At 38.5% G+C, this 23,611-nt stretch overlaps 2 protein-coding genes across 18 annotated transcripts; one reads left to right on the top strand and one right to left on the bottom strand.

Moving 5' to 3' along the window:
• Positions 1-1,797: 1,797 nt before the first annotated feature.
• Positions 1,798-15,687, bottom strand: ENKUR (enkurin, TRPC channel interacting protein). Of its 8 annotated transcripts, none has more exons than XM_064505916.1 (7): positions 15,508-15,656; positions 15,243-15,336; positions 14,116-14,201; positions 11,663-11,790; positions 8,566-8,792; positions 7,418-7,564; positions 1,798-2,848 (listed from the first exon to the last, which is right to left on the bottom strand). In XM_064505916.1, the coding sequence occupies exons 3-7, from the start codon at positions 14,172-14,174 to the stop codon at positions 2,675-2,677; spliced, it is 735 nt and encodes a 244-aa protein (XP_064361986.1). In that variant the 5' UTR covers positions 14,175-14,201; positions 15,243-15,336; positions 15,508-15,656; the 3' UTR covers positions 1,798-2,674. The 8 variants fall into 8 exon arrangements, with proteins under 8 accessions (XP_064361986.1, XP_025961599.2, XP_025961595.2 ...); XM_026105814.2 differs by having other exon boundaries at positions 11,663-11,808; positions 15,508-15,654; XM_026105810.2 differs by lacking the exon at positions 14,116-14,201 and having other exon boundaries at positions 11,663-11,808; positions 15,556-15,687.
• Positions 15,673-23,091, top strand: THNSL1 (threonine synthase like 1). 10 transcript variants are annotated; one of them, XM_064505906.1, is made up of 5 exons: positions 15,850-15,919; positions 16,558-16,704; positions 19,195-19,365; positions 19,456-19,545; positions 20,009-23,091. In XM_064505906.1, exon 5 carries the CDS (start codon positions 20,052-20,054, stop codon positions 22,272-22,274), a length of 2,223 nt encoding a protein of 740 aa, XP_064361976.1. In that variant the 5' UTR covers positions 15,850-15,919; positions 16,558-16,704; positions 19,195-19,365; positions 19,456-19,545; positions 20,009-20,051; the 3' UTR covers positions 22,275-23,091. The 10 variants fall into 10 exon arrangements, with proteins under 10 accessions (XP_064361977.1, XP_064361981.1, XP_064361978.1 ...); XM_064505905.1 differs by lacking the exon at positions 19,195-19,365 and adding an exon at positions 17,521-17,632; XM_064505907.1 differs by lacking the exons at positions 15,850-15,919; positions 19,195-19,365 and adding an exon at positions 15,673-15,743 and having other exon boundaries at positions 19,440-19,545.
• The last annotated feature ends 520 nt before the right edge of the window (positions 23,092-23,611 follow it).

The raw sequence follows: 23,611 nt of genomic DNA, 5'->3' as shown, positions 1-23,611 counted from the left end.
GAATTACAAGCTGAAGATATTTGCCATAGTTACACAACTTTACACCATTCCAGAAGTCACCTCAGCAAGTGTTCAGAATGTATTTCAAAACTTCAGTAAAACTTCTAGCAGCTTGCTATTAACTACAGTTAAAATACTGCAGTAAAGATGGGGGAGACTGGAAATTCCCAATACTTAACTGATCTGTTAATAAAATCAAAGTTACAAGAGGCTTTTTAATGTTAAATTGAGGTGCTAAGAAATTTTGGACACTTTTTTTTTAAACCAAGAAGACAGTTAATTTTTCTCTTTTTAACTATTGTAATTTCATTTTGTTTGAAATTATTAGAGAAAAAGTTCTTTTCTCAGGTCTGCACCCTGGGTCTCAATCTGACTTGATTCCGGGAGAGTTCCAGGCAGAGAAACACATTACCATAGTGAGGACCTACAGATCTGAAGACTGTCCTACAAAAACAATTTGAGACTTGCTTCTGTTATGACTTAATATCCTTTATGAAGGAACAATTTTATCACAACAATTGAGTTTATTCACCTTTTTGCTTTAGTTATACTGACAGTACATGTTTGCTGATTCAGGAACTCTATACTTTCAGTTACTGGCGCTTCATGAACTTTACATTTTCTGGATTCTATAAATTTATTTTGTCAAAATTCCCAGAGAGAGTTAAAGGATAAGAATGTTATTCTTGTGTCTGTACTTTCAATGGTTTTCATTATATGTTTTCCGTAATCAGCAGTGCTGATAATTCTCTCATAAAATATGCATCAAAATAAACGGAAGGGGTTATATCCTTGCCATAGGATAGTGGAGCTATTCACATGTACGAAGGGGAGAACATGCTGTGTGGCAGCAAAGCTATCTGCAAAGTGCTGTAAGAGGTTATGCAAAAAAACCATAGCACTGTTGAAAGGCACCAGTGACAGCCCACTCCACTGAACAAGTGCACTGCCTTTAGTCGCTCTCTTATGTTAGACAGCAGCATACTTTTTGGATCCCTCCCTATTTCATTCTAACAATTTTAACACAGAGTAACTATTACCAGTGAATGATAAATGTTTCATGTTTGCAAGTGTGGCTTTGTTGCCTGTATTAACTTTTGGGGTAGGCAATTTCCTACTTTGCATTTCCATAAAGTTAGCACTGCTGATAAATAGAAAAGCCAAATCCAGATCCTCAGTCTAACTCAGTCAAACGGTCTTTGAGTAACTAACAGCTGAGAGTGAGGTGGTGGGAAGGTACGCTGTTTTAAAGTTGAAAGCTGTTTTATTTTCTTTAAGCCACAAGAAGCACCCATGATTGATTATATTATGTTTCTCAAGGAAGGCATCTTGTACTTCATTTGCAGATAATGTGGCATGTTATGAAGTCCTTCTGATTGGTAGGGTTTTGTTGAAGCATACACTATAGTCATTCTTCTGAATAAATAGTAAATGAAATTTACATTTTATGAAGCCACTTTTTTCCTCCAGTGTATCTTTTATCTTTCAAAAATAACCATCATTGCTTGACAAAAACCAAAATACACATTCTTGCTCACCCAGGCTTTCGTAGCGCATGTCATCACAGACAAGTTCAAGATGGACAGGAAATGCAGCCTAGAATCACTGCAAAGTCTTCAAAGTCCTTCCCTGACAGATTTATGAAAGGAACTTAAGGTATGTGAAAATTTGGCTTTTAATAGTTTGCTTGAAATTCATGATTTCACCCTTTTCTGATGTCAAGTATTATGACATCACAACAGCTGCTGGTTCACGTGATTGATGCAATACAGAAAGAGATGTGTTCTGAAACTAAGATTGAGCAGAAGGAAAAATATTTGTTTTTATTCAAATAATTGCAGTACGGTATGCCAATATAATGTCCTTCCAGATCATGACTCACATACTAGTATATTGCTTTCGATCTAACATCATATGTACAATAGCAGTCAATACATATTTTCCTACTTTAGTTGTAAAGGTAGTACAGCATTATGGCATTATTCATACATAAACATGCACAGCATGCTACCTGTGGTAACTACACTGCACAAAGTTTATATTATTATGGGCTTCCACAGTAAAAATTGATTTTGGTAACAAACAATGAATACAGAAAATGTTATGCAGAAACCAAACTGTTTAGAAACAGAATTGTTTAAACTCTTTAGCTCTTCAGCTCTTTAATAACTAGACCAGTAGCAACCCACCCTGAAGCTATTTTTTTCCCAAGTTTTCTTCAGTAACCAAACAGTTCACTTAGTTTTGGCTGTTAAATGGAAAAAGTGATCCAAACATAAGAAATTGGGGGGTTTTTTATGCTTAAGTTATGATGTTTATAGAAATCTTAGTAGTTAGTAAAAATTACAAAGAATAACATGAAATTCTTGTTTCTATGCTGAAAGTTAAGAATTTTATTTGAAAAAGCTTTGTGAATTATATAGATGAGAAATAGCTATGTGTAACAACTTTTGTACGAAACTACGTACTTGTATTAGCCAAATATTTTCTTCTTCTGAATAACTGGACTTGTTTCATTCTCTTCTAAGCTTCTAAGCATTTAGTTTTTTGGCTTTTCTTTCTTTTTCTTTTTTTTTTTTTTTTTGAAAGGCAGTGGTAGAGAAAGAAGAAAGGAAGAAAGAGGCAATATTTGAAAATTAGTCCCTACTCATAGCAAGGACTTACTTAATAGTTCTTACTCATTTGCAATGTAGATAACTTTGTGCTTCTCGATGACATCTATGTCATGCTCCAGTTGTTTCATCTTTGATTCCAGTTTTTCTTTATGAATTTTCTTGGGTATGGTGTCTATATCTACAGAAAGACCCTGAAACTCATGATGCACCTCCTCCCAGTTCTTTTTCAGACCCTAGAGCCATTACATGAAAAGGAAATATATGAGAAAAATTTACTTCATTAAGAATAATATACACACATATATATACACACTTTGTATATACACTACCTAGATTTTTTTTAATATTGCCTTTGTCGTTGCAATGTTAAAATAATAGATAAATATATGGAAAATGCTTAATCATCTTAACTAATTGGACCAGATTAATTAAATGCTTAAAAGTTAAGGTAGTTCCAACAGAAATAATCTTGGCTTATTTTTATAAAATATAAAGGATGATCTTCAGAGAACTCTGTGCCTTGGAGAGAAAAATCTACATGACCTTTTAAGAGGCATCCACCAAACAATAATTAAACTAGCCAATAAGGTAGGAGCTACAAAAATACTAAACTGAAAAAAGTATACCAATGTGACTAACAGTCAACTCTACAGCTTACCAGGAACTCAAGGAAGACTCTACGCTTCATTTCAAATCTTCAATATCTTCAAGAAAAACTGCATAAGGTAAATAAAGAGCAAGTCTTCCTTATTCTATAAAAGAGACTTTTTCTCTGCTGTCAAAGATCTAGAAGTAGGCAACTTTGACAGCTCCATTGTATCTCATTCTAGTATGCTCACTGAGGAACTATTAGGAATCCTAAAAACTGCCTCAAAGCTCATATCACTCAAACACTTGCTTTTCTCCAAAATGCAACAGAGTTCTTTTGCAAACTTCACTACAGAAACCACTTCCCCAGAAACAGCAATCTGGCTATCACAAATATCACCACACGTCACAGGCAGTGGCATTACAGCCAACCTTCAGTATCTACAAGAATGCCAATACTTGAAACTCCAGCCCAAATTCACTGCTAGTCTCACTCAGCTTATCTTACCACCACCTTCATTTTCAATAATTTAGACTTTCCTCAGGCACCAAACTCATCCCACAATATTTTAACTTGTATGAGCTACTTTGAAGAAATTCTTTATAACTGTATTCCCATTCCAACCAACATCTACAGAAAAGTTCTTTATAATTTGGAATAAAAACCTAGCCTTCATTGACCTCTATAACCAATGATTTCCATAACTGTCACCTCTCCATTTGAATGCTGCTGCACAAAGATTTAGCTTACTAGGTAAAGCAAACTCTATCTTCCATACATAAAAGCCCAAGACTGAAATCCTGCCTCAACAAAACAAGCAATCATCTGAAACATACTCATAACCCTGTTAGCTCAGCATCAGAGGCAAATTTTCATTGACCAACATATGCTGAATGGAACCAGACACTGACAGAACACTAAAATTTAAAATTTACCTTTATATCCTCAAATTAGTGCAACAAAATACTCCTCACTTTCTCTCCTCAAGAGAATGATGAAAATTACAAATCCTATGCATGCAAATATCAAATTGTAGTATAGTTTATTCAATGCACCAAATGTCCTCAAGAAAACTATATGGATGAACTTAATAATCACACCTACCACAAGGAACTCATACAGCAATCAGCAAATAATAGAAACACCTAGTCATCAGTAGGAGAACATTTTTCCAAAACAACTACTTCATTTTTTTGGCTTTCAGTTGTTTCTCCAGAGGACATCACAAAATATCTTCAGAAATGAACACCTGAAATTATTCTCCTGGGAACTGGAGTTCTTAACTCTCCTTTATAATGAAAAATTGATTCAACTAATAAAATGATTTTATGACATATTATGATTTTCCTTCCCCCTCAATCTGTTGAACAGGTGAATTACCATTCTCTCTTTCTTTAGGATAATCATTTTATTACCCCATACTAACATGTCCTTCCTTTCCACTATTACTAACTACCTTTTCTCCCAGAATACTGACTAACATACTGAAATTAAATTTAGAGGAATTATTCATAATATGTATTGAGTTTTGGAGATTGTTGCTTCTATTTCAGAACTCAAGAAGAGCTGTTGTGCCTAAAAACTTGTCTGATTTGGTCTATTATATGAATTAGTTTACAAAAGAAAAAAAGACCGCTCCCTGCAAATGCTGAGGAAGCAAAACATGCATTTTAATATGAACTAATATTTTACTGATTCAAAGCAGAGTATTTGTTGTGTAACAGTTCGTGCTTTGTGTATTCATATTGAGACTTGACAAAGTATTTTGTCTGTAATGGTTATTCCTACAATCTTCATATACAACTATCTAAATAAATTTAAAACCCCTACCTTAATATGCGAATCTAAGAGCAATATACAAGCTTATTTATTTACTGTCTTGTAATGTTACTTGTCTTTGCAATCAAAAGCTGTAAAGTACTCAAATAATGCTCCTAGTATACCAGGCATAAGTTACACTTTACAAATATATAGTCATGAAAACAAATACAGTATTTCTGAAACCTTCATAGAAGAGTCATGCACTACTTTTTTGGATAATTCTTCTTTGTTTACATTAATAAAAGCTGGTTTGGAAACCACTGAAAAAGAGCATTTGAAAACACATTAGAACATCTACTCATCACAATTTATTCTATCCCTGCAGAGTGGAGAGATCAAAAGCAAATCGTGACTCCTCCAGTCAAAAGCTCCCTCACAGCCGTTCCAACAACTATGTAATATGTTGACTGTTATTGCTATGGGCTAAATCACAAGCTGAATGTCTAACTCTTTATAAGGAATTCTAATACATGCTGGATCAGTGAGAAATGTGTACTGCATTTAACATTCTGTTTTATTCTCATAAAATCACAACCAACATAAGCATAATTGAGAGAGATTTCAAAAAATGTTGGCACAAATGATTTCCGCTTATTTTTGTAAGTTCATAACGCTTGATTTTGCTCTCTGTCTGTTGCCACATCTATTGCCACATATTTTTTCAAATCAGATAGTGCACATGTGTGCACTAGCACAGTCAATTATTTTAAAAGAGAGGAATTCCCATATGTCTACATCTGAGCACTGGGTAGAAGACACATACCCTGGGGACACTGATTCCTCCTGACATTATAACAGTATAAATAATGTGGCCCATGAATGAGAAAACATTTTGAAAAATTTAAAAGAAGATACTGAGTTAATAAAAAAGAATCTAAAAAAATTTTAATTAACAAAGATGACATTTCTTCTCACTCTTGTATTTGAAAAATGTAAAACATAATTTTATCAAACAACACACAGAACCATGAGCAGCTGAACTCATGTGCCTTGTTTCACATATATTTTAGTTGCATACTTAACTTGCTGAACCGTCAGCTACTCCCCTGCCTTCCCCATCACAACAAGATCTTCATCTTCACCCTTACTGTTATTTTCCTTATATTGCTGCCACTGCAGTACTCTCACCTCTCTCCCATACTCCTTCCTCGATCTTATTGCTTTCTCCATAAGCGAGAGACATTATTGTGCTGGCTATTTCAGATCTATCCTCTTGCTGATTAACCAGTTAATCTTTGCAAGTGAGTTAGACACTGTTTTGTCTCTAGATATTCTGCTGGTCTTTTGTGGGAATGTAGTAACTTGGAGATGTCTACCCTGCTAATCCACATCTGCTAATTTGCTGCAAATGGTTGCTAAGATCAACAGTTACTAAGGGACAGACTGACAAACAGACATCACTATTTTCATAGGAAACTTAGCTAAAAAGTGGTCATGAGAAATTGCAGTTCTAGAACTGGATTACATAAAAATATGCTGATAAACACATAATTACATCAGTGCAAGTCTCTTTTTAAAATACACTGTATTTGCACAGTATAACTACAATATACAGTTAGTATCAAAAATAAAGTATTTGACTATCTGAATATCTGTGGTTTAAACTGAGAAACAGTGCCTATCTTATCTCTTCATACAGTATTAATCTTACTCAGTTGATGCAAGGTCTCTTCCCATCAGTTTCTGACAGTTCAGACAGGCAGCCTGTCTATCTCTGCTCACAGATCAGTACAGTGAACTTTGTTTCAAATCTCAGCTTTTTTTTCCTTACTCTACCTTTAAAACGTTTCTTTACCTCTCTGCTTCTTTTATGCTATTCTTTCTCTTTGCAAAAACTTGTTTCATACATACTATATGGAAGACTATACAAAACAGCTTGAAAAAATAAGATTTTTAGTCATAATTCTACAAATATATTACAATTGAATTCTATTTTCTACTTTTGCCACATCTAACACATGCCACAGCATGACCTTATGCTTTAGCCAGTGAAGTCATGATGTGAAGACAGAAACTGCCAATAAACATGATGGTGTTATGTACCAGGAAAAAACAAGATATAATTTGTGTTTTTCTGTGATTCACAAGTAGAGAGTCAGAACTGTCTTTGGATCCATACAGTTGATTTGCTGCATCCCTTCGAAGCTTCACTGAAATTCCAAGTGGGTGAAGAGGATACGAATCTAACAGAATTGAAGTACTTGTAAAGCTGGTTTGTAACTAGATAGACCAGCTCCCTTCAGCTCAATTTACAACTGTTCTACAGCTCCACCTAGTGAAAAAGCAGCCAGCCCATTTGTCTTAAAAATCTAGTACACTCTTTATAACGGACTTACATTACCTTATTAATCTTTTGCATATGTTACTACATACACTAAATCAAAATATGCACCTGGAGAAGACTGTTCCTTTCTTCATCAGACAACCGTTTCATGGCTCTTTTTCTGAGAGACTCCAAGACACAGGCCTCATGTTCCTCCTGAGCTCTCTTAATTTCTTCGTTTCTCTGTGTTACATATTTTGGTATAATACCATAATCCTGCAAGGGCAAGGAAAAAGTTTATGTATACTTTCAAAAAGAAACCAAAGACATAATAGTCATACATAGTGTATTACATTTACAAAGGTAGTTGGAAATGGAATTTTCTGCCACAGAGCAATAAAATGTTAAATTGCTGTGTTCTCAGAAATATCAAACATTATTCTCCCTGTAGTCTCATCAAAAAGCATGAAGAATTTCCACCAGTTTTGTTTACAACCTCAAAAGATGACAGAAACCAAAACACCTATTTATAAGCACTAATGGTAGAGGGAGGAGTTTGAAACCTGTTAATGACAGCCAACTACTTTACTTTTGTACATAGTGTCGAATTCTACCTTCAGAAATACATGTTCCCTAGAAACATTCTTTGAAAGGTTTTCCTGCATCCTGATTTCTGCTAAAACATTGTATGCTATAGAGAGAAACAAAACTACTAACTAGTAACTAACTAGTAACTATAGTGCTCTAACCACACATCGTGTATCACCTGTGAGGTTTCAGTTTTTGAAATACTGGTCTAAATCCTAACAGTGAAGAAGGCCGCCACGTGAATGGATCATTCAGCCGTAAGTTGGTTCCAGCTGGTGTAAAACTCATTCTTCTTTTACTCTGAGATGTGAGGTGAGCTGGTGCCCAGTGCCTGACATGGTGGTTAGAGGTTTGATTAGTGGGACTGTTGAGTGAACAAAAGGAGCCAAGTCCAGCTCTTTGTCTCCCCATTAGATACTCCCTGGGCTTCCAATGCAAAACATCTGCTTTTGCTTTAGCAGCATCATTTTGGCAAACTTTTGCTGACAACACAAGCAAGTGAATACAGAGCAAAGGCAAGGTACAACCGTAGTGCTTATGAGTTCTCTTTGACGAATTTCAAAGGTTCTAATGCAAACAGTATCTAAACATCTCAGAAAGAATCATAAACATTTCACAGGAGAATACAGTAGTGAACTGGAAAATAGACATTGCTACTGATATTTCCACTATAATTTAATACAACTTACCTTTTTTTTAATATATTTTGGAACAAGTCCTGAAGTTTCAAGCAGGTGTTTGTCTCCCTGTCTTCTATCAACATAAATAGGTTGAGGCTTTTTCGCCAACCCCATGATAACAGAAACAGCATTTGCATTTATAAAATTCTTTTTACTCTGAATTCCCATAAGTGGGTGATCTGTCTTCCGTGGCACTGATAATGCAGGCATTTTCCTCCTATCCTGTTCTTTTTTTCCTGTGAATTGAGCATATAAGCACCCTCAGCAAAAACCATAAAGAACTTTACAGTTCCATATTATTATGTTTCTCAAGAGGGAGAAATTTCGTCCCAAATTACATAAAAATAGAAACCAACTGTATCTAAAACATAAAAGTTGACTGGGGATGTACTATGATGAAAACTAGTATGCTTATTGGGCAAACGGAAGTTAACCTAGGAAATACTGTGTTGTTTTAGATAGGTTTTCCATATAATATGCCACTCTATTTCTTAAGCCCAGTTGTGTGGGATTCCTTTCAAATGTGATTAAAACTACTTTTACCAGAGATGCTCATAAACAATTATTCACAATCCTTTCTCCAGAGAACAAAGAGACCCTTCCTTTTTTGTGTAATCTTCTCTCCAAGTCTTCAACAGAAAGTCAGTAGTCTCCTGTTCAGGTGAGGGATGAAAGACAATCCATTTCCCACGTACTTCCCACCACATATAACTGTCATTATCAGAGATAACTCAGAAGAAGCTACAGTAGTTTGATGTAGGTTGTCTAAACTCATGTTCTCTTTCTCTGGCAGAAAATAAGTCTGGAAAGTCACACGTGACAGAGCTCTTCCTACAATGGACGATTTCCTGATTCTGAAGACGTGAACCCATGCTTTCCTGGTTTTTGTTTTCACAACCTACTGGCTTACCATAATTTAGCGTTGTAGAATACAGGGACTTAAATCTCTGTTTCTCTCAGGATCTCTTTTTGGAAACAAGATCTCTGAAGCTTCTCAATGAACGCTGGCTCACCCTTATCCGCAAAACACTGACACACACTTGCTGTTTTGGGAACTCCCACTTCTTCTGGAGCCAGCAACTGATTTTAATTAGAATGAATGCAGGAGGGCAGTAACACAACAAGATTAGCTGAATGTTAGGACACACCTCCTCTAAGGAGTGATCAAACTCCACAAGAAAAACATTATCCTAGATTCCAGCGAAAAAAAAAATCAATCTTTGTTTCTGTTCCGTCCCTGCAACCCACGTTTTAACTAGATGTAGATGGATTAAATCCAGCTTTGAAGGAGGTACAGAAACCATCAGTAAAATGCCATAATCCAATATAGACAATTGGTAACTGGTTACATTCCGAGTTATGAGAGTATGTTCATATGCTTTAGAAAGACAGATCATGTGCTTTAAAAGAGATGATTAAACAGCGTAATTTTTCTGAGGTATGTATGAAACTCCATCCAACAAAGGTGCAAGAACTTTCTAACTTAATGATAGAATTCCTGTTCAAGATGTATCAAGATCTAATCATGGCATTGAAATAACAAGTCTGTACGGAAGTTATGATGTGTCATGGTCATCTTGAAGTTCTAGCACAATGACTCCTAATGCAAACACCAAAACACATACTAGTATGAAGCCCTGAATCAATAAGTTGAAACAGGAATACTGTGCGCTGCTTGTTTGAGAAAAATGTCAGAGCACTGAATCTCAAAATATGGCCATTTAAAAGTAGATAACACTAATTTTATGATAAAAATACATAAAAAGGGATCTTATGGACTGCTCAAAGTTGCTGCTGAATCAACCTTCTTTGCTAAACCCATCTAAAGCACTACTGTAGTAATTTAACAAGTTCTTGACCTTGGAAGCATTAATGCTCAGAGGTCATGAAGTATTACATTCTAGTATACTGAACACTGTTTAGCGTTTCTGAAAAAGTTAAGATTTATTCAAAAACCACCCAAGATGCCTACAGGACCTCGGGGACCTAAGCTTACTTCAAAGTTCTGATAATCCATATTGCATCAGGCATCAAACCTCCAGAGCCTCATGGGATAGCCCATATTTTCAACTCCAAAGTTGTTTGCATGTGCCAGGCAGATGGGGTGCTGGCCTCCCACACACTATTACACAGTGTATTTTTGTTGTACTGCACACCAAAATTATCTATTTTTCTAGGCTAAAAACAGTTTCAAGCTAAAGCCCTCTAATACCATTACAAATTCTGACAGCGATGTACCTACAACACCATTAGCATTAAGGTAGTCCTTTCCGGAGTGTGACCACCCTTACAGAATTGGCCTTGAGGCTGAACATTAAGACTGTCATCTCCTTCTCCCCCGAATTATGGTTTTTGATCAAAAATAGGATGGTGGAAAATAAGAACTTAAAAGCAAAATATTCCAATTTTTTTATTTCTGTGGCATGCAGCTCTCCAGAAACTTCTAAGCTTTGAACACTGCCAGCCAATTTAATGCTACAGGATTAAGCAGCAACAGTGAATGCTGGAGTAAAAGCTGTATGTTGCTGATAACATTAGGAAAAATACATATACTTTCCCCATGTCTGTTCAAGCTTTAAAAACAATTAGCTCACTTTTAACACCCTAGTTTATATTATTTACCTTAATAGTAATGATCAGCTGCAAGAAAGACTGACACACAAATCTAAATTAAATAATTCTGCATTTAAATATTAGCAGGGTAGAACATATCATTGACACATCTTAAATATCTGAATAGCTGCAGCCAAAAGAGATTTAATGATTTTTCTATTCATTTCAGCCAGCTTTGTACTACATGACAGTAAATGCTTCCTGTATTTTCTAGTCACGGAATTTTCCAATCACATATATAATCTCCCTGTTGCTTGTTTCAGTATTTTGCATAATAAAAATAAGAGAGAAATATTTTTGTAAAGTAGAGAAGTAATTTCAAAATCACAGATACTAAAAAAAGAACAATGGAAACCATCCCAGAATGCAAAAATGATTTTAAACTAAAAAAAATCAGATTCTCAATAATTAACAATATTGTTTTCAATGTTAATATTATCAATTCTAAAATAACAAAAAAATCTTATTTCATAGATTTCCTGTCAACACTTACTCTCTGGTAGCTTGGGTTCCTTTGAATGTTTCTGCAGAAAGTTTTTTGGAGAGGGCACTTCTACTTTTGCTGGTCCCATTGTTTTCCATTGAGCTTTACTTTTCTCTATTTCACGTTTGACAGATGGTCTAAAAGTTGATATATACCTTTGATGTTAAAAAATAGCCATAAAGAAGTTAAAGATCAGAAAATTGTTAAAAAATACTTCTTCAAAGAACACACATTTCTGCAGTTGTTCAATCCAAAAGCCCAAACTATGTTGTTCTGTACCCTCTCCCAAATAAAATCTATTATTTGTACACCTTCCCTGCTAAGATTAGGCCCAGCACTGCACTGACAAGGTGTACTTCTGGTTCCAAAGCTAACTTGCTTCTTCTTTCCTCTTTTGTGCCTCCCTGGTCACTATTATCACACTTGGGAAATGGTTCCTGCATGCACTGTTCATATAAGTACTGAACACTAGCCTTTTGAAGCTTGAAAAACCCTACATTTTGGAGCAAAATGGTTTTGAATGCTGCTTACTGAAACTCTGTCAAAACCACGAATTCATTATTTTCATGAGGTTATGCATTACACACTTGGGTCTCTTTATTTTTTAAATTATTTTTAATTAATATTTTGAAAATATATTTTCATATGGGGCTATATACTTTGTTCAAAAATGCACCCAAACTATGCTGCTGTTGTGTATCTACAGGAAAATATCAATCATGAGCCAACTTCATTTGACTTTCTACATTTGAAAATTTATAGCCTGGGAAAGGTGCAAGCACTAATGTATCTCAAACACGCTGCAGAAGGTGAGGTATATTGTGGGACCTGACATAACATTGTAATCAGACACACCAAAGGAAAAAACTCAGTTGGCTTCAAAAAAAAAAAAAAGTTTTGCACTGATAATAAGAACATTCACAATTTCATTCTATGAGATGAAATATATTCTAAGGGCATATAAAACCTCATGCTTCAGAAAACATCAAAACATGACGTGGAGAGTTGGAGAGGATGTCTTTGATCACCAGGTTATCTCATTACTGTCCACTGTATCATTGTCTCAATCCTCCTCTTGAGCCATCTGTTACAGGCTACTGTAAGAGATTAGATTAGATGGATGACTCCTCTGAAATAGCACAGCAAATTCTATATATGTCTTACATGACACAGATCTGAACTCTGATCCTGAACTACTGAAAACAGTGGTGATTTTGCCACTAACTTGTGGCTAATACAGAAATCACTAAGAGCTGAGACATGGAGAGCTGTATGCACACACTGCTATTTTGGAGTAATACTGCACACAGTGCTGTAACTTCTGCTTTAATCAAAAGCATGCAAATATTTTCTCCAAAAGAAGCCAAATGCTGATCATAGCTGATTAGTAGCACCTTGCAATTAACTGAGGATTGGGCTCTCACAGATGCTTTTGCTGAAGGTGTCAGAACTCCTTGCTCCTGAAGCTAAGGCTACCTTGTCATGTACCTTCTAAGATCTGCCTGTCTTTAGGAATAATATCATATTCAATTGTGGTAGATAAAGGCTGAGGAATAGCTGAACTCTTCTCACATAGAAAAACCTTGAGTGTTTCCTAAAGAGCTATACCACATTTTCAGGTAAAGAAAAGAAAGAAAAGAACAAAAAGATTAAATGTAACGCAGCCTATTTTACTGAAATAGGAGAAAAGAAGGGAGGAAGTGCTGGACCAGTGAATGGGAGTCACAGTAGCAACACTGACAAAAACATTTGTATATGAACTGCAAATGTCAGATAGATGTAATTATACTTGATTGTAACATTAGCAAATGTGAAAGGACTTCACTTAAAATGTGGAACTTTTTCTCTTCTTGTGGTTTGGTCTCAAAAATGAGAAAGAGGATTATGTATCTAAGATTATACATAATTCCAGAAACACCTCTAATTACAAGTAATGGAGTCCTTGATTTTCTTTGCTGGTAACTTCATGGCAAACTGCTGCTAGATTACACACAAAAACATCAGATTCAAAAACTATTGTGTTCCCCACCATTTGGTAGCTGTGGCATTGTGGCCATACCATAGAGAAAGGTAGCAACTTTATGCTGACTTTTATTAATTTTTGAGGAGTTAAATGTACTTGGGTTCACACACTTCTGAAGTGAGAAAATGAATGAGAAGGTATTGAGTTAGGGAGTTTATTATGTATGGGTATGAGGTTTAAAGATGTCTTTTAAAGGCGTAGTCAGCTGTAGGCACTCCTCTTTGGACGAACAGCTGTCAGCTGTATCTTTTCAGTGAATGTTGACACATGGTCAAGAAAGTGGAAAATGCTGCTGTACATCAAAAATACAGAACTAGAGAGGGTCAGGAGGAAGAAAACAGTCATAGAGGACTTCAGGATCTTAATCCATTCAGCATTTGGCAAAGGGAGAAAAGGCAATATATTTGTAAGAAGACAATTACTGTTCCTTAGATCTTACCTTCTTGGGACATAACAGTTGAAGAAACTGAAGATGTCAGCCTTGGTTCCACGAGCCATACCCAGTCAGTTGGGAGTAAAATGTATCTATGATTTCATTAAAGAAATGACCCTTTATTTTGTACACACTAGTAAAAATTGGTCAGCTCATGATATTAACCAGTTTTGAGCTGTTGTGACCAACTGGATATTTGGCACATTGTGAACGAAAGCAGGAAGTGGAATGAAAGGGTAGAAATCAGTGAGATAGGGAGGGGAATTTAGTAAGGTTATATTCAGCCTAGAGAATCCCTTGTCTGAACTGAACCTGATGAACTAGAGTCATGCAGTGTCCAAATGTCTGAATGGTATTAAGATGGGAATGGATTTAATGTGTTGCTTGCCCTGCTATGCCGTCATTTCACTTTGGTCTGTCTGCCAGAATTATTCTTGATTCACACTGGAAACAAAAGAAAAAAATGTAGTGTGTGTTTTTACATGGAAGAGGTTCAGAATGAAGAATCTGGCATGTCTGAACCCCTTTTTCTGAAAAGCAATAACTATCTTTGTTCTAATAAATGTCACTGGCATTTCCACTGATTCTAAAGCTATTGTATTATGAGCTAGGTTAACCCCTCACTGGAAATGGTTAAGTGTAACAGCTTTCTTTCATACACAATAATAGGAACCAGAAAAAAAGTGTTTACATAATCATCAAATATGAACTTTATGCAAGTTCACAAAGGAATTAATACTAGGTGGGCAGAAAGCATTTTTAATTTTTTAAGGGGTGATGAAGAGAAGCAAAAGAAACAGTGTCGCAAGACATACTCCATGCAGAAAAGGAATGGATGCGTGACACCCAGAAAAATCCCAAAGAGCTTTTCAGCTGCTGTGCGATTACTCTGTGTGGGAAAATACTGCACATAAATTCTGTATCAATGAAGAGGTTGGCATCAAAGATCGCAAACTGAATCATCAGCCTTCAGGAGCAGGCTGTTAACCCTCAAATGTCAGCGTGACTCATTAGTGGGGGCAACAACTAGGCAAAAATTAAATTTGTTTTCTTTAATACCAGTCTGTAACTCATCAGGCTCAGTGCTCCGCCAGGGCTAGCCACTGCGCCGGCGGGCGCTCACAGCCACGTACCTGGGCGGCTTAGCGGGCCTCTCCTCCAGGCGGGGCAGCAGGTTGTAGACGCTCTCCGGGGCGCGCGGCGCCGCCATGCTCCGGCGGGGGGGCCCTGCGGATGGGCGGGCAGCCACGCGCTCGCGACGCGCCCTCCCGCTCCCCTCCCGCGGCGCCCGCCCTGTTTACGCCCCTGTCTTTCCCTCCCGCTCCCCGCGTTCTGCCGCTTCTGTGGCCGGCTCCCTCCCTCCCTCCCGCCGCCGCCGCCGCCGCCCCGCGCCCCTACCGCGCTCGGGCGGCGCCCAGCCGCGGAAGCAGGCGGAGGCCGACATACTGTTACCCCCGCAGTTGCTAGAGAAACCGGTTGCTTAGCAACAGCTCCATGAGGGGCGGGACCTACGCCCTCTCACTTCCGTCTCCCGGAGCAAAACGCCAAGGCCGGGAGCGGTGACGCAGGCGCAGCCGCTTCCAGCGACGGCCGAGGAGGCGCTGGTAAACCTGGCGCAGGCGCACTTCGTGTAGGTGAGCGCCGGGAGCGGAGGGCCCAAGCAGGGTGGGTCGAGCGGCCCGATTGCGCATGCGTCTCCGCTCCGGGCGGAGTCGCAAGGGGGCGGGGGCAGGCAGGTGGCTGCGCATGCGCGCGGGGCGCAGGTGAGGCCGGGGGCAGGCAGGTGGCTGCGCATGCGCGCGGGGCGCAGGTGAGGCCGGGGGCGCGCGGGCCTCGGCCGTTACCTGGCTGCGGCAGGTGGCCCCGCCCCGCCCCGCCCCGCCGGGTATGTGAGCGCCGCGCTGGGGGCGGGGGCGCCTTAGGGCTCGTCGTCGGGCTCCGGGGGGGCGTGGGAAGGCGGCTGGGGCAGCGCCGCCGCGGCCGGCTCCCGAGGGGAGCAGGCGACTCGGCCTCCCCTCCCCCCCACGGCTGCAGCCCGGGGGAGCCGCGGTGGTGGTGGTGGTGGCGGCGGCAGGCGCGGCTGACCGGCCGCTGCGGCGTCGCCTCACCCGTCCCCCCTGCGGCGCCTCTGAGCCGGCCGCCGCCCCCGCCTCGATGCCTTCGGCGTGTGCAAATCGCCATAATGTGACTGCTGTGCCCCCGGCGCCGTCCCTGCCTCCCCCGCGGGCTGCCCCGGGTCACCGCGGCGCCGGGCCTCGCGGCGGCCTCGCGCGGCTGCCTGCAGACACCGGGCGGCTGCGGCCTCCCTGACCCGTCCCCGGGCCTCTCCGGACTTGCATGGCGTGTTGCAAGCGCAACCTTGGCAGTGTCTGCGCTTGGGACCTTTAATACAGATCTGAAATGTGATCAGCTTTGTCTTTGTTTCTTTCTTTTTTCTTTTCTTTACAGAAATGCCCAGGAATGAGCTTGGTACCTTCCTGGCAGTGAGCAAGACTCCTAAAGCTATTTGAATATCTAAAGATTTTATTGGAAAACTCTGGGAGGTGTCTGACCCTCACAGGTGTCTGTGGCAGTTAAGATCTGCTAATATAGTTTGTAAGTGATTCTGCTCCCTTCATAGGTTGTAACTGATGTGCTCGCTTGTCTGCTACTGCAGCCAAACCATTACGCTTGTTATCCAGTGGGTCTCATTAAGTATACTTTTTGAGGAAATGAGGCGATTCATTTCCTCAGAACATAAGTGATTTTTCTATACCTTTTCAGAAACTTGGTCTGTGAGATGGTCATGGGATGGTTGAAGCTGAATGTTTTACTTTGGGTTTGTTTTTTTTTTTCCTCTGCATAAAAGCTCTGAGAAAAGTCAAGCAGAAATTGTGTCCTGTGTCAAAAAGGCATGATGATGTATGGCAACTGACCTTCTTGTATCTGAGGTCTTTGAGAGCTGTAAACTGCTGCTGACTTACTTGCTTACTGCATTTTAACCATACAGTATGCATTTGCAAACTTCATGTTTAGAATTTGCCTCAAGTCACCAGGAACTAAGGCCACTTTTCCCTAGAACTGCCATCAGTGATGGTTATTAAAAATGTGGATATTACCTAATATTTCTGCTGTTGGCAGTCCAAGTAGGGGTAAAGATATATTGTCAAAACTTACTACTCTACTAGAGGTATGGATGTGTAAGCTCTGCTTCAAGAAAAAAACATTTTGACAGAATTGGCTGTGTTGGTTTGGTGGTGTAACTAGACTTATAAACTCTACTATAGATAAAGTCTAATTCAAGACTCTCTTTAAAGTGAAGTTCTGCTAATTGAATAAAAAACTAATTTCAAAAGCAGTCGCATTTGACTGATGTGAGCTTGTGTGCACATATGCTTTATATGAATGCAAAATTGGATTACATTGACATAGGTTAAACTGATTAAGTAGCTGGATAAAGAAATTGCCTGCAAATTTTTGCACCAGACCGGCTCATTTGATATCAGAAAATACCATAGACCTGCTGCAGCTTTATGTGTACATGGTAAGCCTATAACTGGATAAATCGAAATCTGATTCCTTTTGTGTCAACATCTGTAATTTTTTGGGGGTAAGTCCCTATAGCCTAGATTCATAAAGCAGTCCAGATGTTCCATCATGCAGCTCTGCAGCACATACTTAGTGCCTGCTCCTCAGAGTGAATCGGTAGTGTGGTTAGATGTGTAAGCCACAAAGATGAGATAACGGAGCCTACACTACGCCCAAAAGTAAGGTGTTGAGTGATTCATCTGTTCAAGAAATAAAATTACTAAAATACTGTCCGTAAATGTTTTGAGCCCTGAATGGAAACTTACATCTGAATATTATAATTACTTTTCACAGGCCTTGTTTTTTAAATAACCATTATATTGCTTCTACACATGAGCATTCCCTTACACTTTACAAGGATTAGAAGAAACTGCAGCATGCTATGCCTATTTTAGTTTTATCTGAGCCTTGTAATCATAGCATGTGCATTAAATCACAGTACTGGGTGTAGCTTACAATCAACAGAAAATAGAAATAAATTTAGGAGGCTTACCCTTTGCAAAAATGTCTCTCCATGTAGAAATGAGTGAACAGAAAGATTTAAATAATCAAAAGAACTTTGTAACGTACACTAATTGTCTGATAATGAATGTGGAGTATAAAAGATATCTAGGAACACAGAGTAGAATCTAGAGCAAGGAGGTGGAACTGAAAAGTGTTTGTTTTCATGGCAGCCTATTATAAAATTGAGCCTCTGTTATTTTTGAAGCTGGAGTAATTTGATATTATGTTCTCTGATGGGGAACGGTACGGTCTTAAAGGACTGCTGTGATAACTGTAAACATGGATAATTCATGAGTAGGTCTTTGGAAGATAATACAGTTCCTGTTTGGTGCTCACCTTCCTTCTACTGAGATGTTAGACCTACTCCTGCCCTCTGTAGTTCTAAAAAGCTGTTGGAACTGGAGACGGTGTAGAGAAAGGCTACTGGAATGATTGAAGAATTTAGAAATTCACTCTGTAGTGAATTTCTTGAATCATTCTGTGTAGTCTGTCATGATTAACATGGGGAAACATCTCATTAAAAATCATGTCACTAGTGAAAGTAAACCAGTGCGTACACTAAAAAAAGTATTTTAATAAATGGTGTTAAGCAAATACCTGGAGTATCAACACCTAGACAGTTTTTAAAATATAGTTATTAGAAATTGCTGATTGCAGATCTAGTTATGTGTTATGGTGACAGAAGAAAATTCTACAATTTGCAGCTCAGTAACCCATCTCTTTCAGTCCTGCATTGTATAGCAACTAAAAGTAACCTTCAGAAATATAGTGGGTTTTTTATTTTTATTTTTTTTAGGATTGATGAGTAATCACTATGTAATAGCACTCTTGGATTTGTACGTCTAAAATTTCATTAGTTTTGTAAAAGAAAGTTCCCTGTTGATTTTCTCTAAGCATTCTGGGCATGATCAATGAAGAAATAACAGCATGACAGTTGATTGCCTTCCTAAAATGAAAAATGACACTGTAGGGCTTTTTGTGCAAGTTTGTGCTGATTTTTTTTCTTTTGCGCAGGTTTTTTGAGGATCCTCCTCCTCATCCCTAAACATCACGCATAGTTCTTGTTCTGCAGTTCCTGTTGATACTGGTGTTGATTTCCCTAAGCAAAGAAAATAACATGTTGTTGTTCAGAACTTCTTGCTTCATCTGTGTTGGACAGCCTGCTTTCATAGTGATTTCTTTTGAGTATGGAGTGTCTTCATGATGTTCTCTTTCTCTCTCTCTCTCTTTCTCTCTCATTTTACACAAACTGCACTAAGTAAAATTCCATTATAGGAGTACTTCAAATATCATTTGCTTGGTCTCCCATCTTTTTAGAAGAGAACTGGATGCAACTCTGCCACCCTTGCTGTTGTGCAACAGTCTGTGAGTTTTCTCTGTATTTAAATGGTTCTTGTATTTGATTTCTGGAAAGAAAATATAAGAAATCAGAACTAAAGACTTCTTAAGGGGGTGGATGAATACAGATTTTGTTAACATTCTAAAAGTTGCTATATTATAGGCAAAACCAACTGGTTTTGAATGCCTACATACTAGATTATTTGCAAATAATATTGTAGTGTTAGGTTTGATGGGTCCTTGTTTACTCTCAAGAGATGGGACTGTAAGAAGTCAGATTTGTCCATGGGAAGCGAGCTGGAATTATGCAGGGGAGTGGAATGAATAACCTTTGGAAAAATATTTACCTCTTTGGCACTGAGAAAGTCATAATTGGATTTGTGTTCTAATTCTTGCTGTTGTAACTTTCATATTCTTTATTTTTCATCTAGCTGTTTGCTGAAGGACTAATTTTCTTTTTTTTTTTTTTTTTTTTTTTTTTTTGAAACAGTTGAGTGAATTGTCAAGTTGACTTGAAAAAACAGCAGAGGAAGATGTTTCATGCTGTTCAGTACCGGCCTTTAAGACTAATAACCCAAACCACTCTTTCTAGCATGTGTTTAAAACTGCTGTTTTCAAGACCTGTAGCTTTCGCACAGATATGGAAGTCATGGTTCTCAAGCCACTCTCTCTTTGGAAACAAGAATATTATCCTAATGGGACCTCCGGGTGCTGGGAAGACAACAGTAGGGAGAATAGTAGGTCAGAAACTAGATTGCCCTGTCATAGATGTAGATGATGATGTCCTTGAAACAAGCTGGAATATGAGTGTGTCAGAAAAGCTGCAGGATGTTGGTAATGAGCAATTTTTAGAGGAGGAAGGAAAAGCCCTTTTGAAGATTTCAGCATCTGGAAGTGTAATTTCCCTTACTGGGTCCAATCCAATGCATGCCGCTGCCATGGAGCATGTGAAGAAAAATGGAATAGTTGTGTATCTGGATGTACCCACAGCAGTCATTATGCGCAGGCTGAAATTAATGAAAGTGGATCGCATTGTAGGCCAGAGTTCTGGTATGTCTCTCAAGGACATACTTCAGTTTAGGAAGCAGTTTTACAAAAGGTGGCATGATATCCGTGTTCTTTGTGGAGGAGAGAGTACAGCAGAGGCTATAGCAGAAAAGGTACTTGATGCAGTTAAGAGATACCAAAACTCAGAACCGGAAACTTTTATTTCAACTAGGTCTAGTAGGTCTGGAAATTGTAAGCAAAAAGACTCTGCTAAATATTTCAGTGATGTTGTCACTGAGGGCTTAGCCCCTGATGGGGGACTCTTTGTTCCTGAGAGCGGACTTCCAAAATTAACTGCTGGAGAATGGCAAAGCCTGATAGAAGCAACCTATGTTGAAAGAGCCCAGGTAATACTGGAAAGGTGCATACATCCTGCTGATATACCTGCTTCTACACTGGGAGAAATTATTGGCACTGCTTATGGAGAAAACTTTAGCTGTTCTAAAATTGCCCCAGTTAGGCATCTGACAGGCAATCAGTTTCTCCTTGAGTTATTTCATGGACCAACAGCTTCATTTAAGGATTTTGCACTACAGATGATGCCACATATATTTGCATACTGTGTTCCCAGAAGCTGCAATTACTTGGTTCTGGTAGCTACTTCTGGAGACACAGGGAGTGCTGTCTTAGATGGCTTCAGTCGTCTCCATGATACTGACAAACAGAGAATTGCTGTGATGAGTTTTTTTCCTGAGGATGGAGTAAGCCAAATTCAAAAATCACAGATGATTGGCTGTCAGAAAGAAAATGCCTGGTCAGTAGGTGTCAAATCTGATTTTGACTTTTGCCAGACAGCAATAAAACAAATCTTTACTAATTCCGATTATACTGGCTTTCTCACTGTAGAGTATGGAACAGCTTTAGCTGCAGCAAACTCAATAAACTGGGCACGGCTGCTTCCTCAGATAGTTTATCATGCCTCTGCATACCTTGATCTTGTTCATCAAGATATTATTGCTTTTGGAAGCCCTGTAGATGTATGCATTCCTACAGGAAACTTTGGCAACTTATTAGCTGCATTGTATGCTAAAATGATGGGAATTCCTATTAGAAAATGTATTTGTGCTTCCAATGAAAACAATGTTTTGACTGACTTCGTAAGAACAGGTATTTATGATTTGAGGGGAAGAAGTTTAATTCCCACTTTATCACCAGCAATAGATATTTTGAAGTCCTCCAATCTTGAACGATATTTGCACCTGATTTCTAATGGTGATGGACAGCTCGTGACACAATTATATAATCAGCTGGAAAATCAGGGCCACTTCCAGCTACAGAAAGATCTACTTGAAAAGCTTCAACAGGACTTGGTGGCTGGGTGGTGCTCTGAGGAGGACTGTCTAGCTGCCATCCACTCTGTATACAGTACTACAGGGTATATTTTGGATACACACACAGCTGTTGCTAAAGTAGTTGCAGATCGATTACAAGACAGAACTTGCCCAATTATTATTTCATCTACAGCTCATTATTCTAAGTTCGCACCTGCTATCTTGAGGGCTTTGAGGATTGCAGAAATAAAACAGAATCCGTTAAGTCAGCTTCACTTGCTGAGTTCTTACAGCCCTCTGCCTCCAGTCCACTGGGGCCTATTAGAGACACTGAAAAAGAATGAAAATGAGGATCATCAGATCTGTGCTGCTGATACAAGCATGCTAATGTCTCACATAGAAGCCTTAATTCAAAATCATTTTATGAAAGTTTTCTGAGTAAATCTATCTAAACTATCAGATATCTGTTGTGTCAACTGCAATACTTTCTTGACAAAATGCATGTTTAATACGCTGTCCAGTTCACAGCATAACTTCCTCAATTTTATATTCAATTTCAACAATATATTTAAAGTATTGCATGTGCGAACGTTAGTAGTGGTGAAAGGTTCTGAATTAAGAGTATCAAAAGCCTGGAGTACGCGGTGCATGTATAGCACAGACAGCAGCAGTGCAGGCTTTCCTTGGCAACGCTGTTTCCTTCGTGAGCCTGAAGCATTCTCCACGGAAGGAGAAAGTAACAGGTCCGACCTGTCTGAGACTGATGGCTCTGGTTTTCTGAGAATGACACGATCACTTGGTCAGTGGGTGATTAGTTAAACAGTAACTCACTTCACTTAGGGTATTGAAACATTATCAGATATTGTAATGAAGTTTGTATGTTACCAATGAGGGTTGATTTCACTACAGAAATTCAAGTATAAATGTATTGTTAAACCCTTGAGCCATCCAGTTTGGTACGCTGTCTTGTATATTGTTTTTATGTACTGTGAGGCCAAAGTTTATATAAAAGTTTGGTTCTTTTGCTGTTTTTTCAGACAGTTTGTCCCCCCAGATATTTTCCTCTGTAAAACAGAACCCTTTGTTCAATATTTCTAACTTCTGAAACACAATTCTTCAGTGTGCTCCGGTCTTTCCTAGGCCTTTTCTATTTGAACTTTAAAATTTAGAATCTTTTTTTTAATACTGTACAATAATTTGTTAGTAATAGCAGCAATCTCCTTAAGTGCAAATAAATACTTAATTTTGGTTCTTATTTCTTGCATTTTAAATTTTTAGGGTACAGATTTTATCTTAAAGGTCATACGGCTTTCTGAGAATATTTAATTACTTCTGTTGTCACTTCTTTTTAGATTTATTTCCTCAGTATTTTATTAGCTTTGCATGAATTAGTATAAGAAAGAAGCTTCCTAAAGTTCTTAGCATCTCATCAAGGAAAGTGAAAGATGAATTTCAGAGCTGCGAAAGTGTGATAGCATCAGAGGTATTTGTTGTGTAACTTAAACCATATCTGTGTTAGCAATCTGATTTTGCTAATGACATAATCCAGCAAACTATTTTGAAAAGTTGTCATTCCGTTTACATAATGTGATGTATTGGGTTCCAGTGCAAGCTGAAAGACTCGAGCATGATGTACGTTTGCCACAGTGAGTACATTATACAACGTTAGCTGTAGCCAGTTAGAAAGGTCTGACACAAAGCTTTCTAGATTCTGCTGTTCTTGGATGTCTTTTCAGGATATTTCTATTCTGTGCTCAAACCTACCTTGCTATTTC

The sequence above is a fragment of the Dromaius novaehollandiae genome, chromosome 2 (genome assembly GCF_036370855.1).
Source record: "Dromaius novaehollandiae isolate bDroNov1 chromosome 2, bDroNov1.hap1, whole genome shotgun sequence".
NCBI lineage: Eukaryota > Metazoa > Chordata > Aves > Casuariiformes > Dromaiidae > Dromaius > Dromaius novaehollandiae.
The sequence above is the reverse complement of the archived record's forward strand: the minus strand, read 5'-3'. Positions and strand labels throughout refer to the sequence as shown.

What these genes read in the sequence shown, in the direction of transcription:
- ENKUR (XM_026105809.2), bottom strand. Translation starts at nt 15,553, where the DNA reads ATGTCGGCCTCCGCCTGCTTCCGCGGCTGGGCGCCGCCCGAGCGCG. An exon ending in CTGGGCGCCGCCCGAGCGCG is followed by an intron (nt 15,337 to 15,507) that starts GTAGGGGCGCGG and finishes GCCCATCCGCAG; the next exon opens with GGCCCCCCCGCCGGAGCATG. An exon ending in AGGCCCGCTAAGCCGCCCAG is followed by an intron (nt 11,809 to 15,242) that starts GTACGTGGCTGT and finishes TTAACATCAAAG; the next exon opens with GTATATATCAACTTTTAGAC.
- THNSL1 (XM_064505907.1), top strand. Translation starts at nt 20,052, where the DNA reads ATGTTTCATGCTGTTCAGTACCGGCCTTTAAGACTAATAACCCAAACC.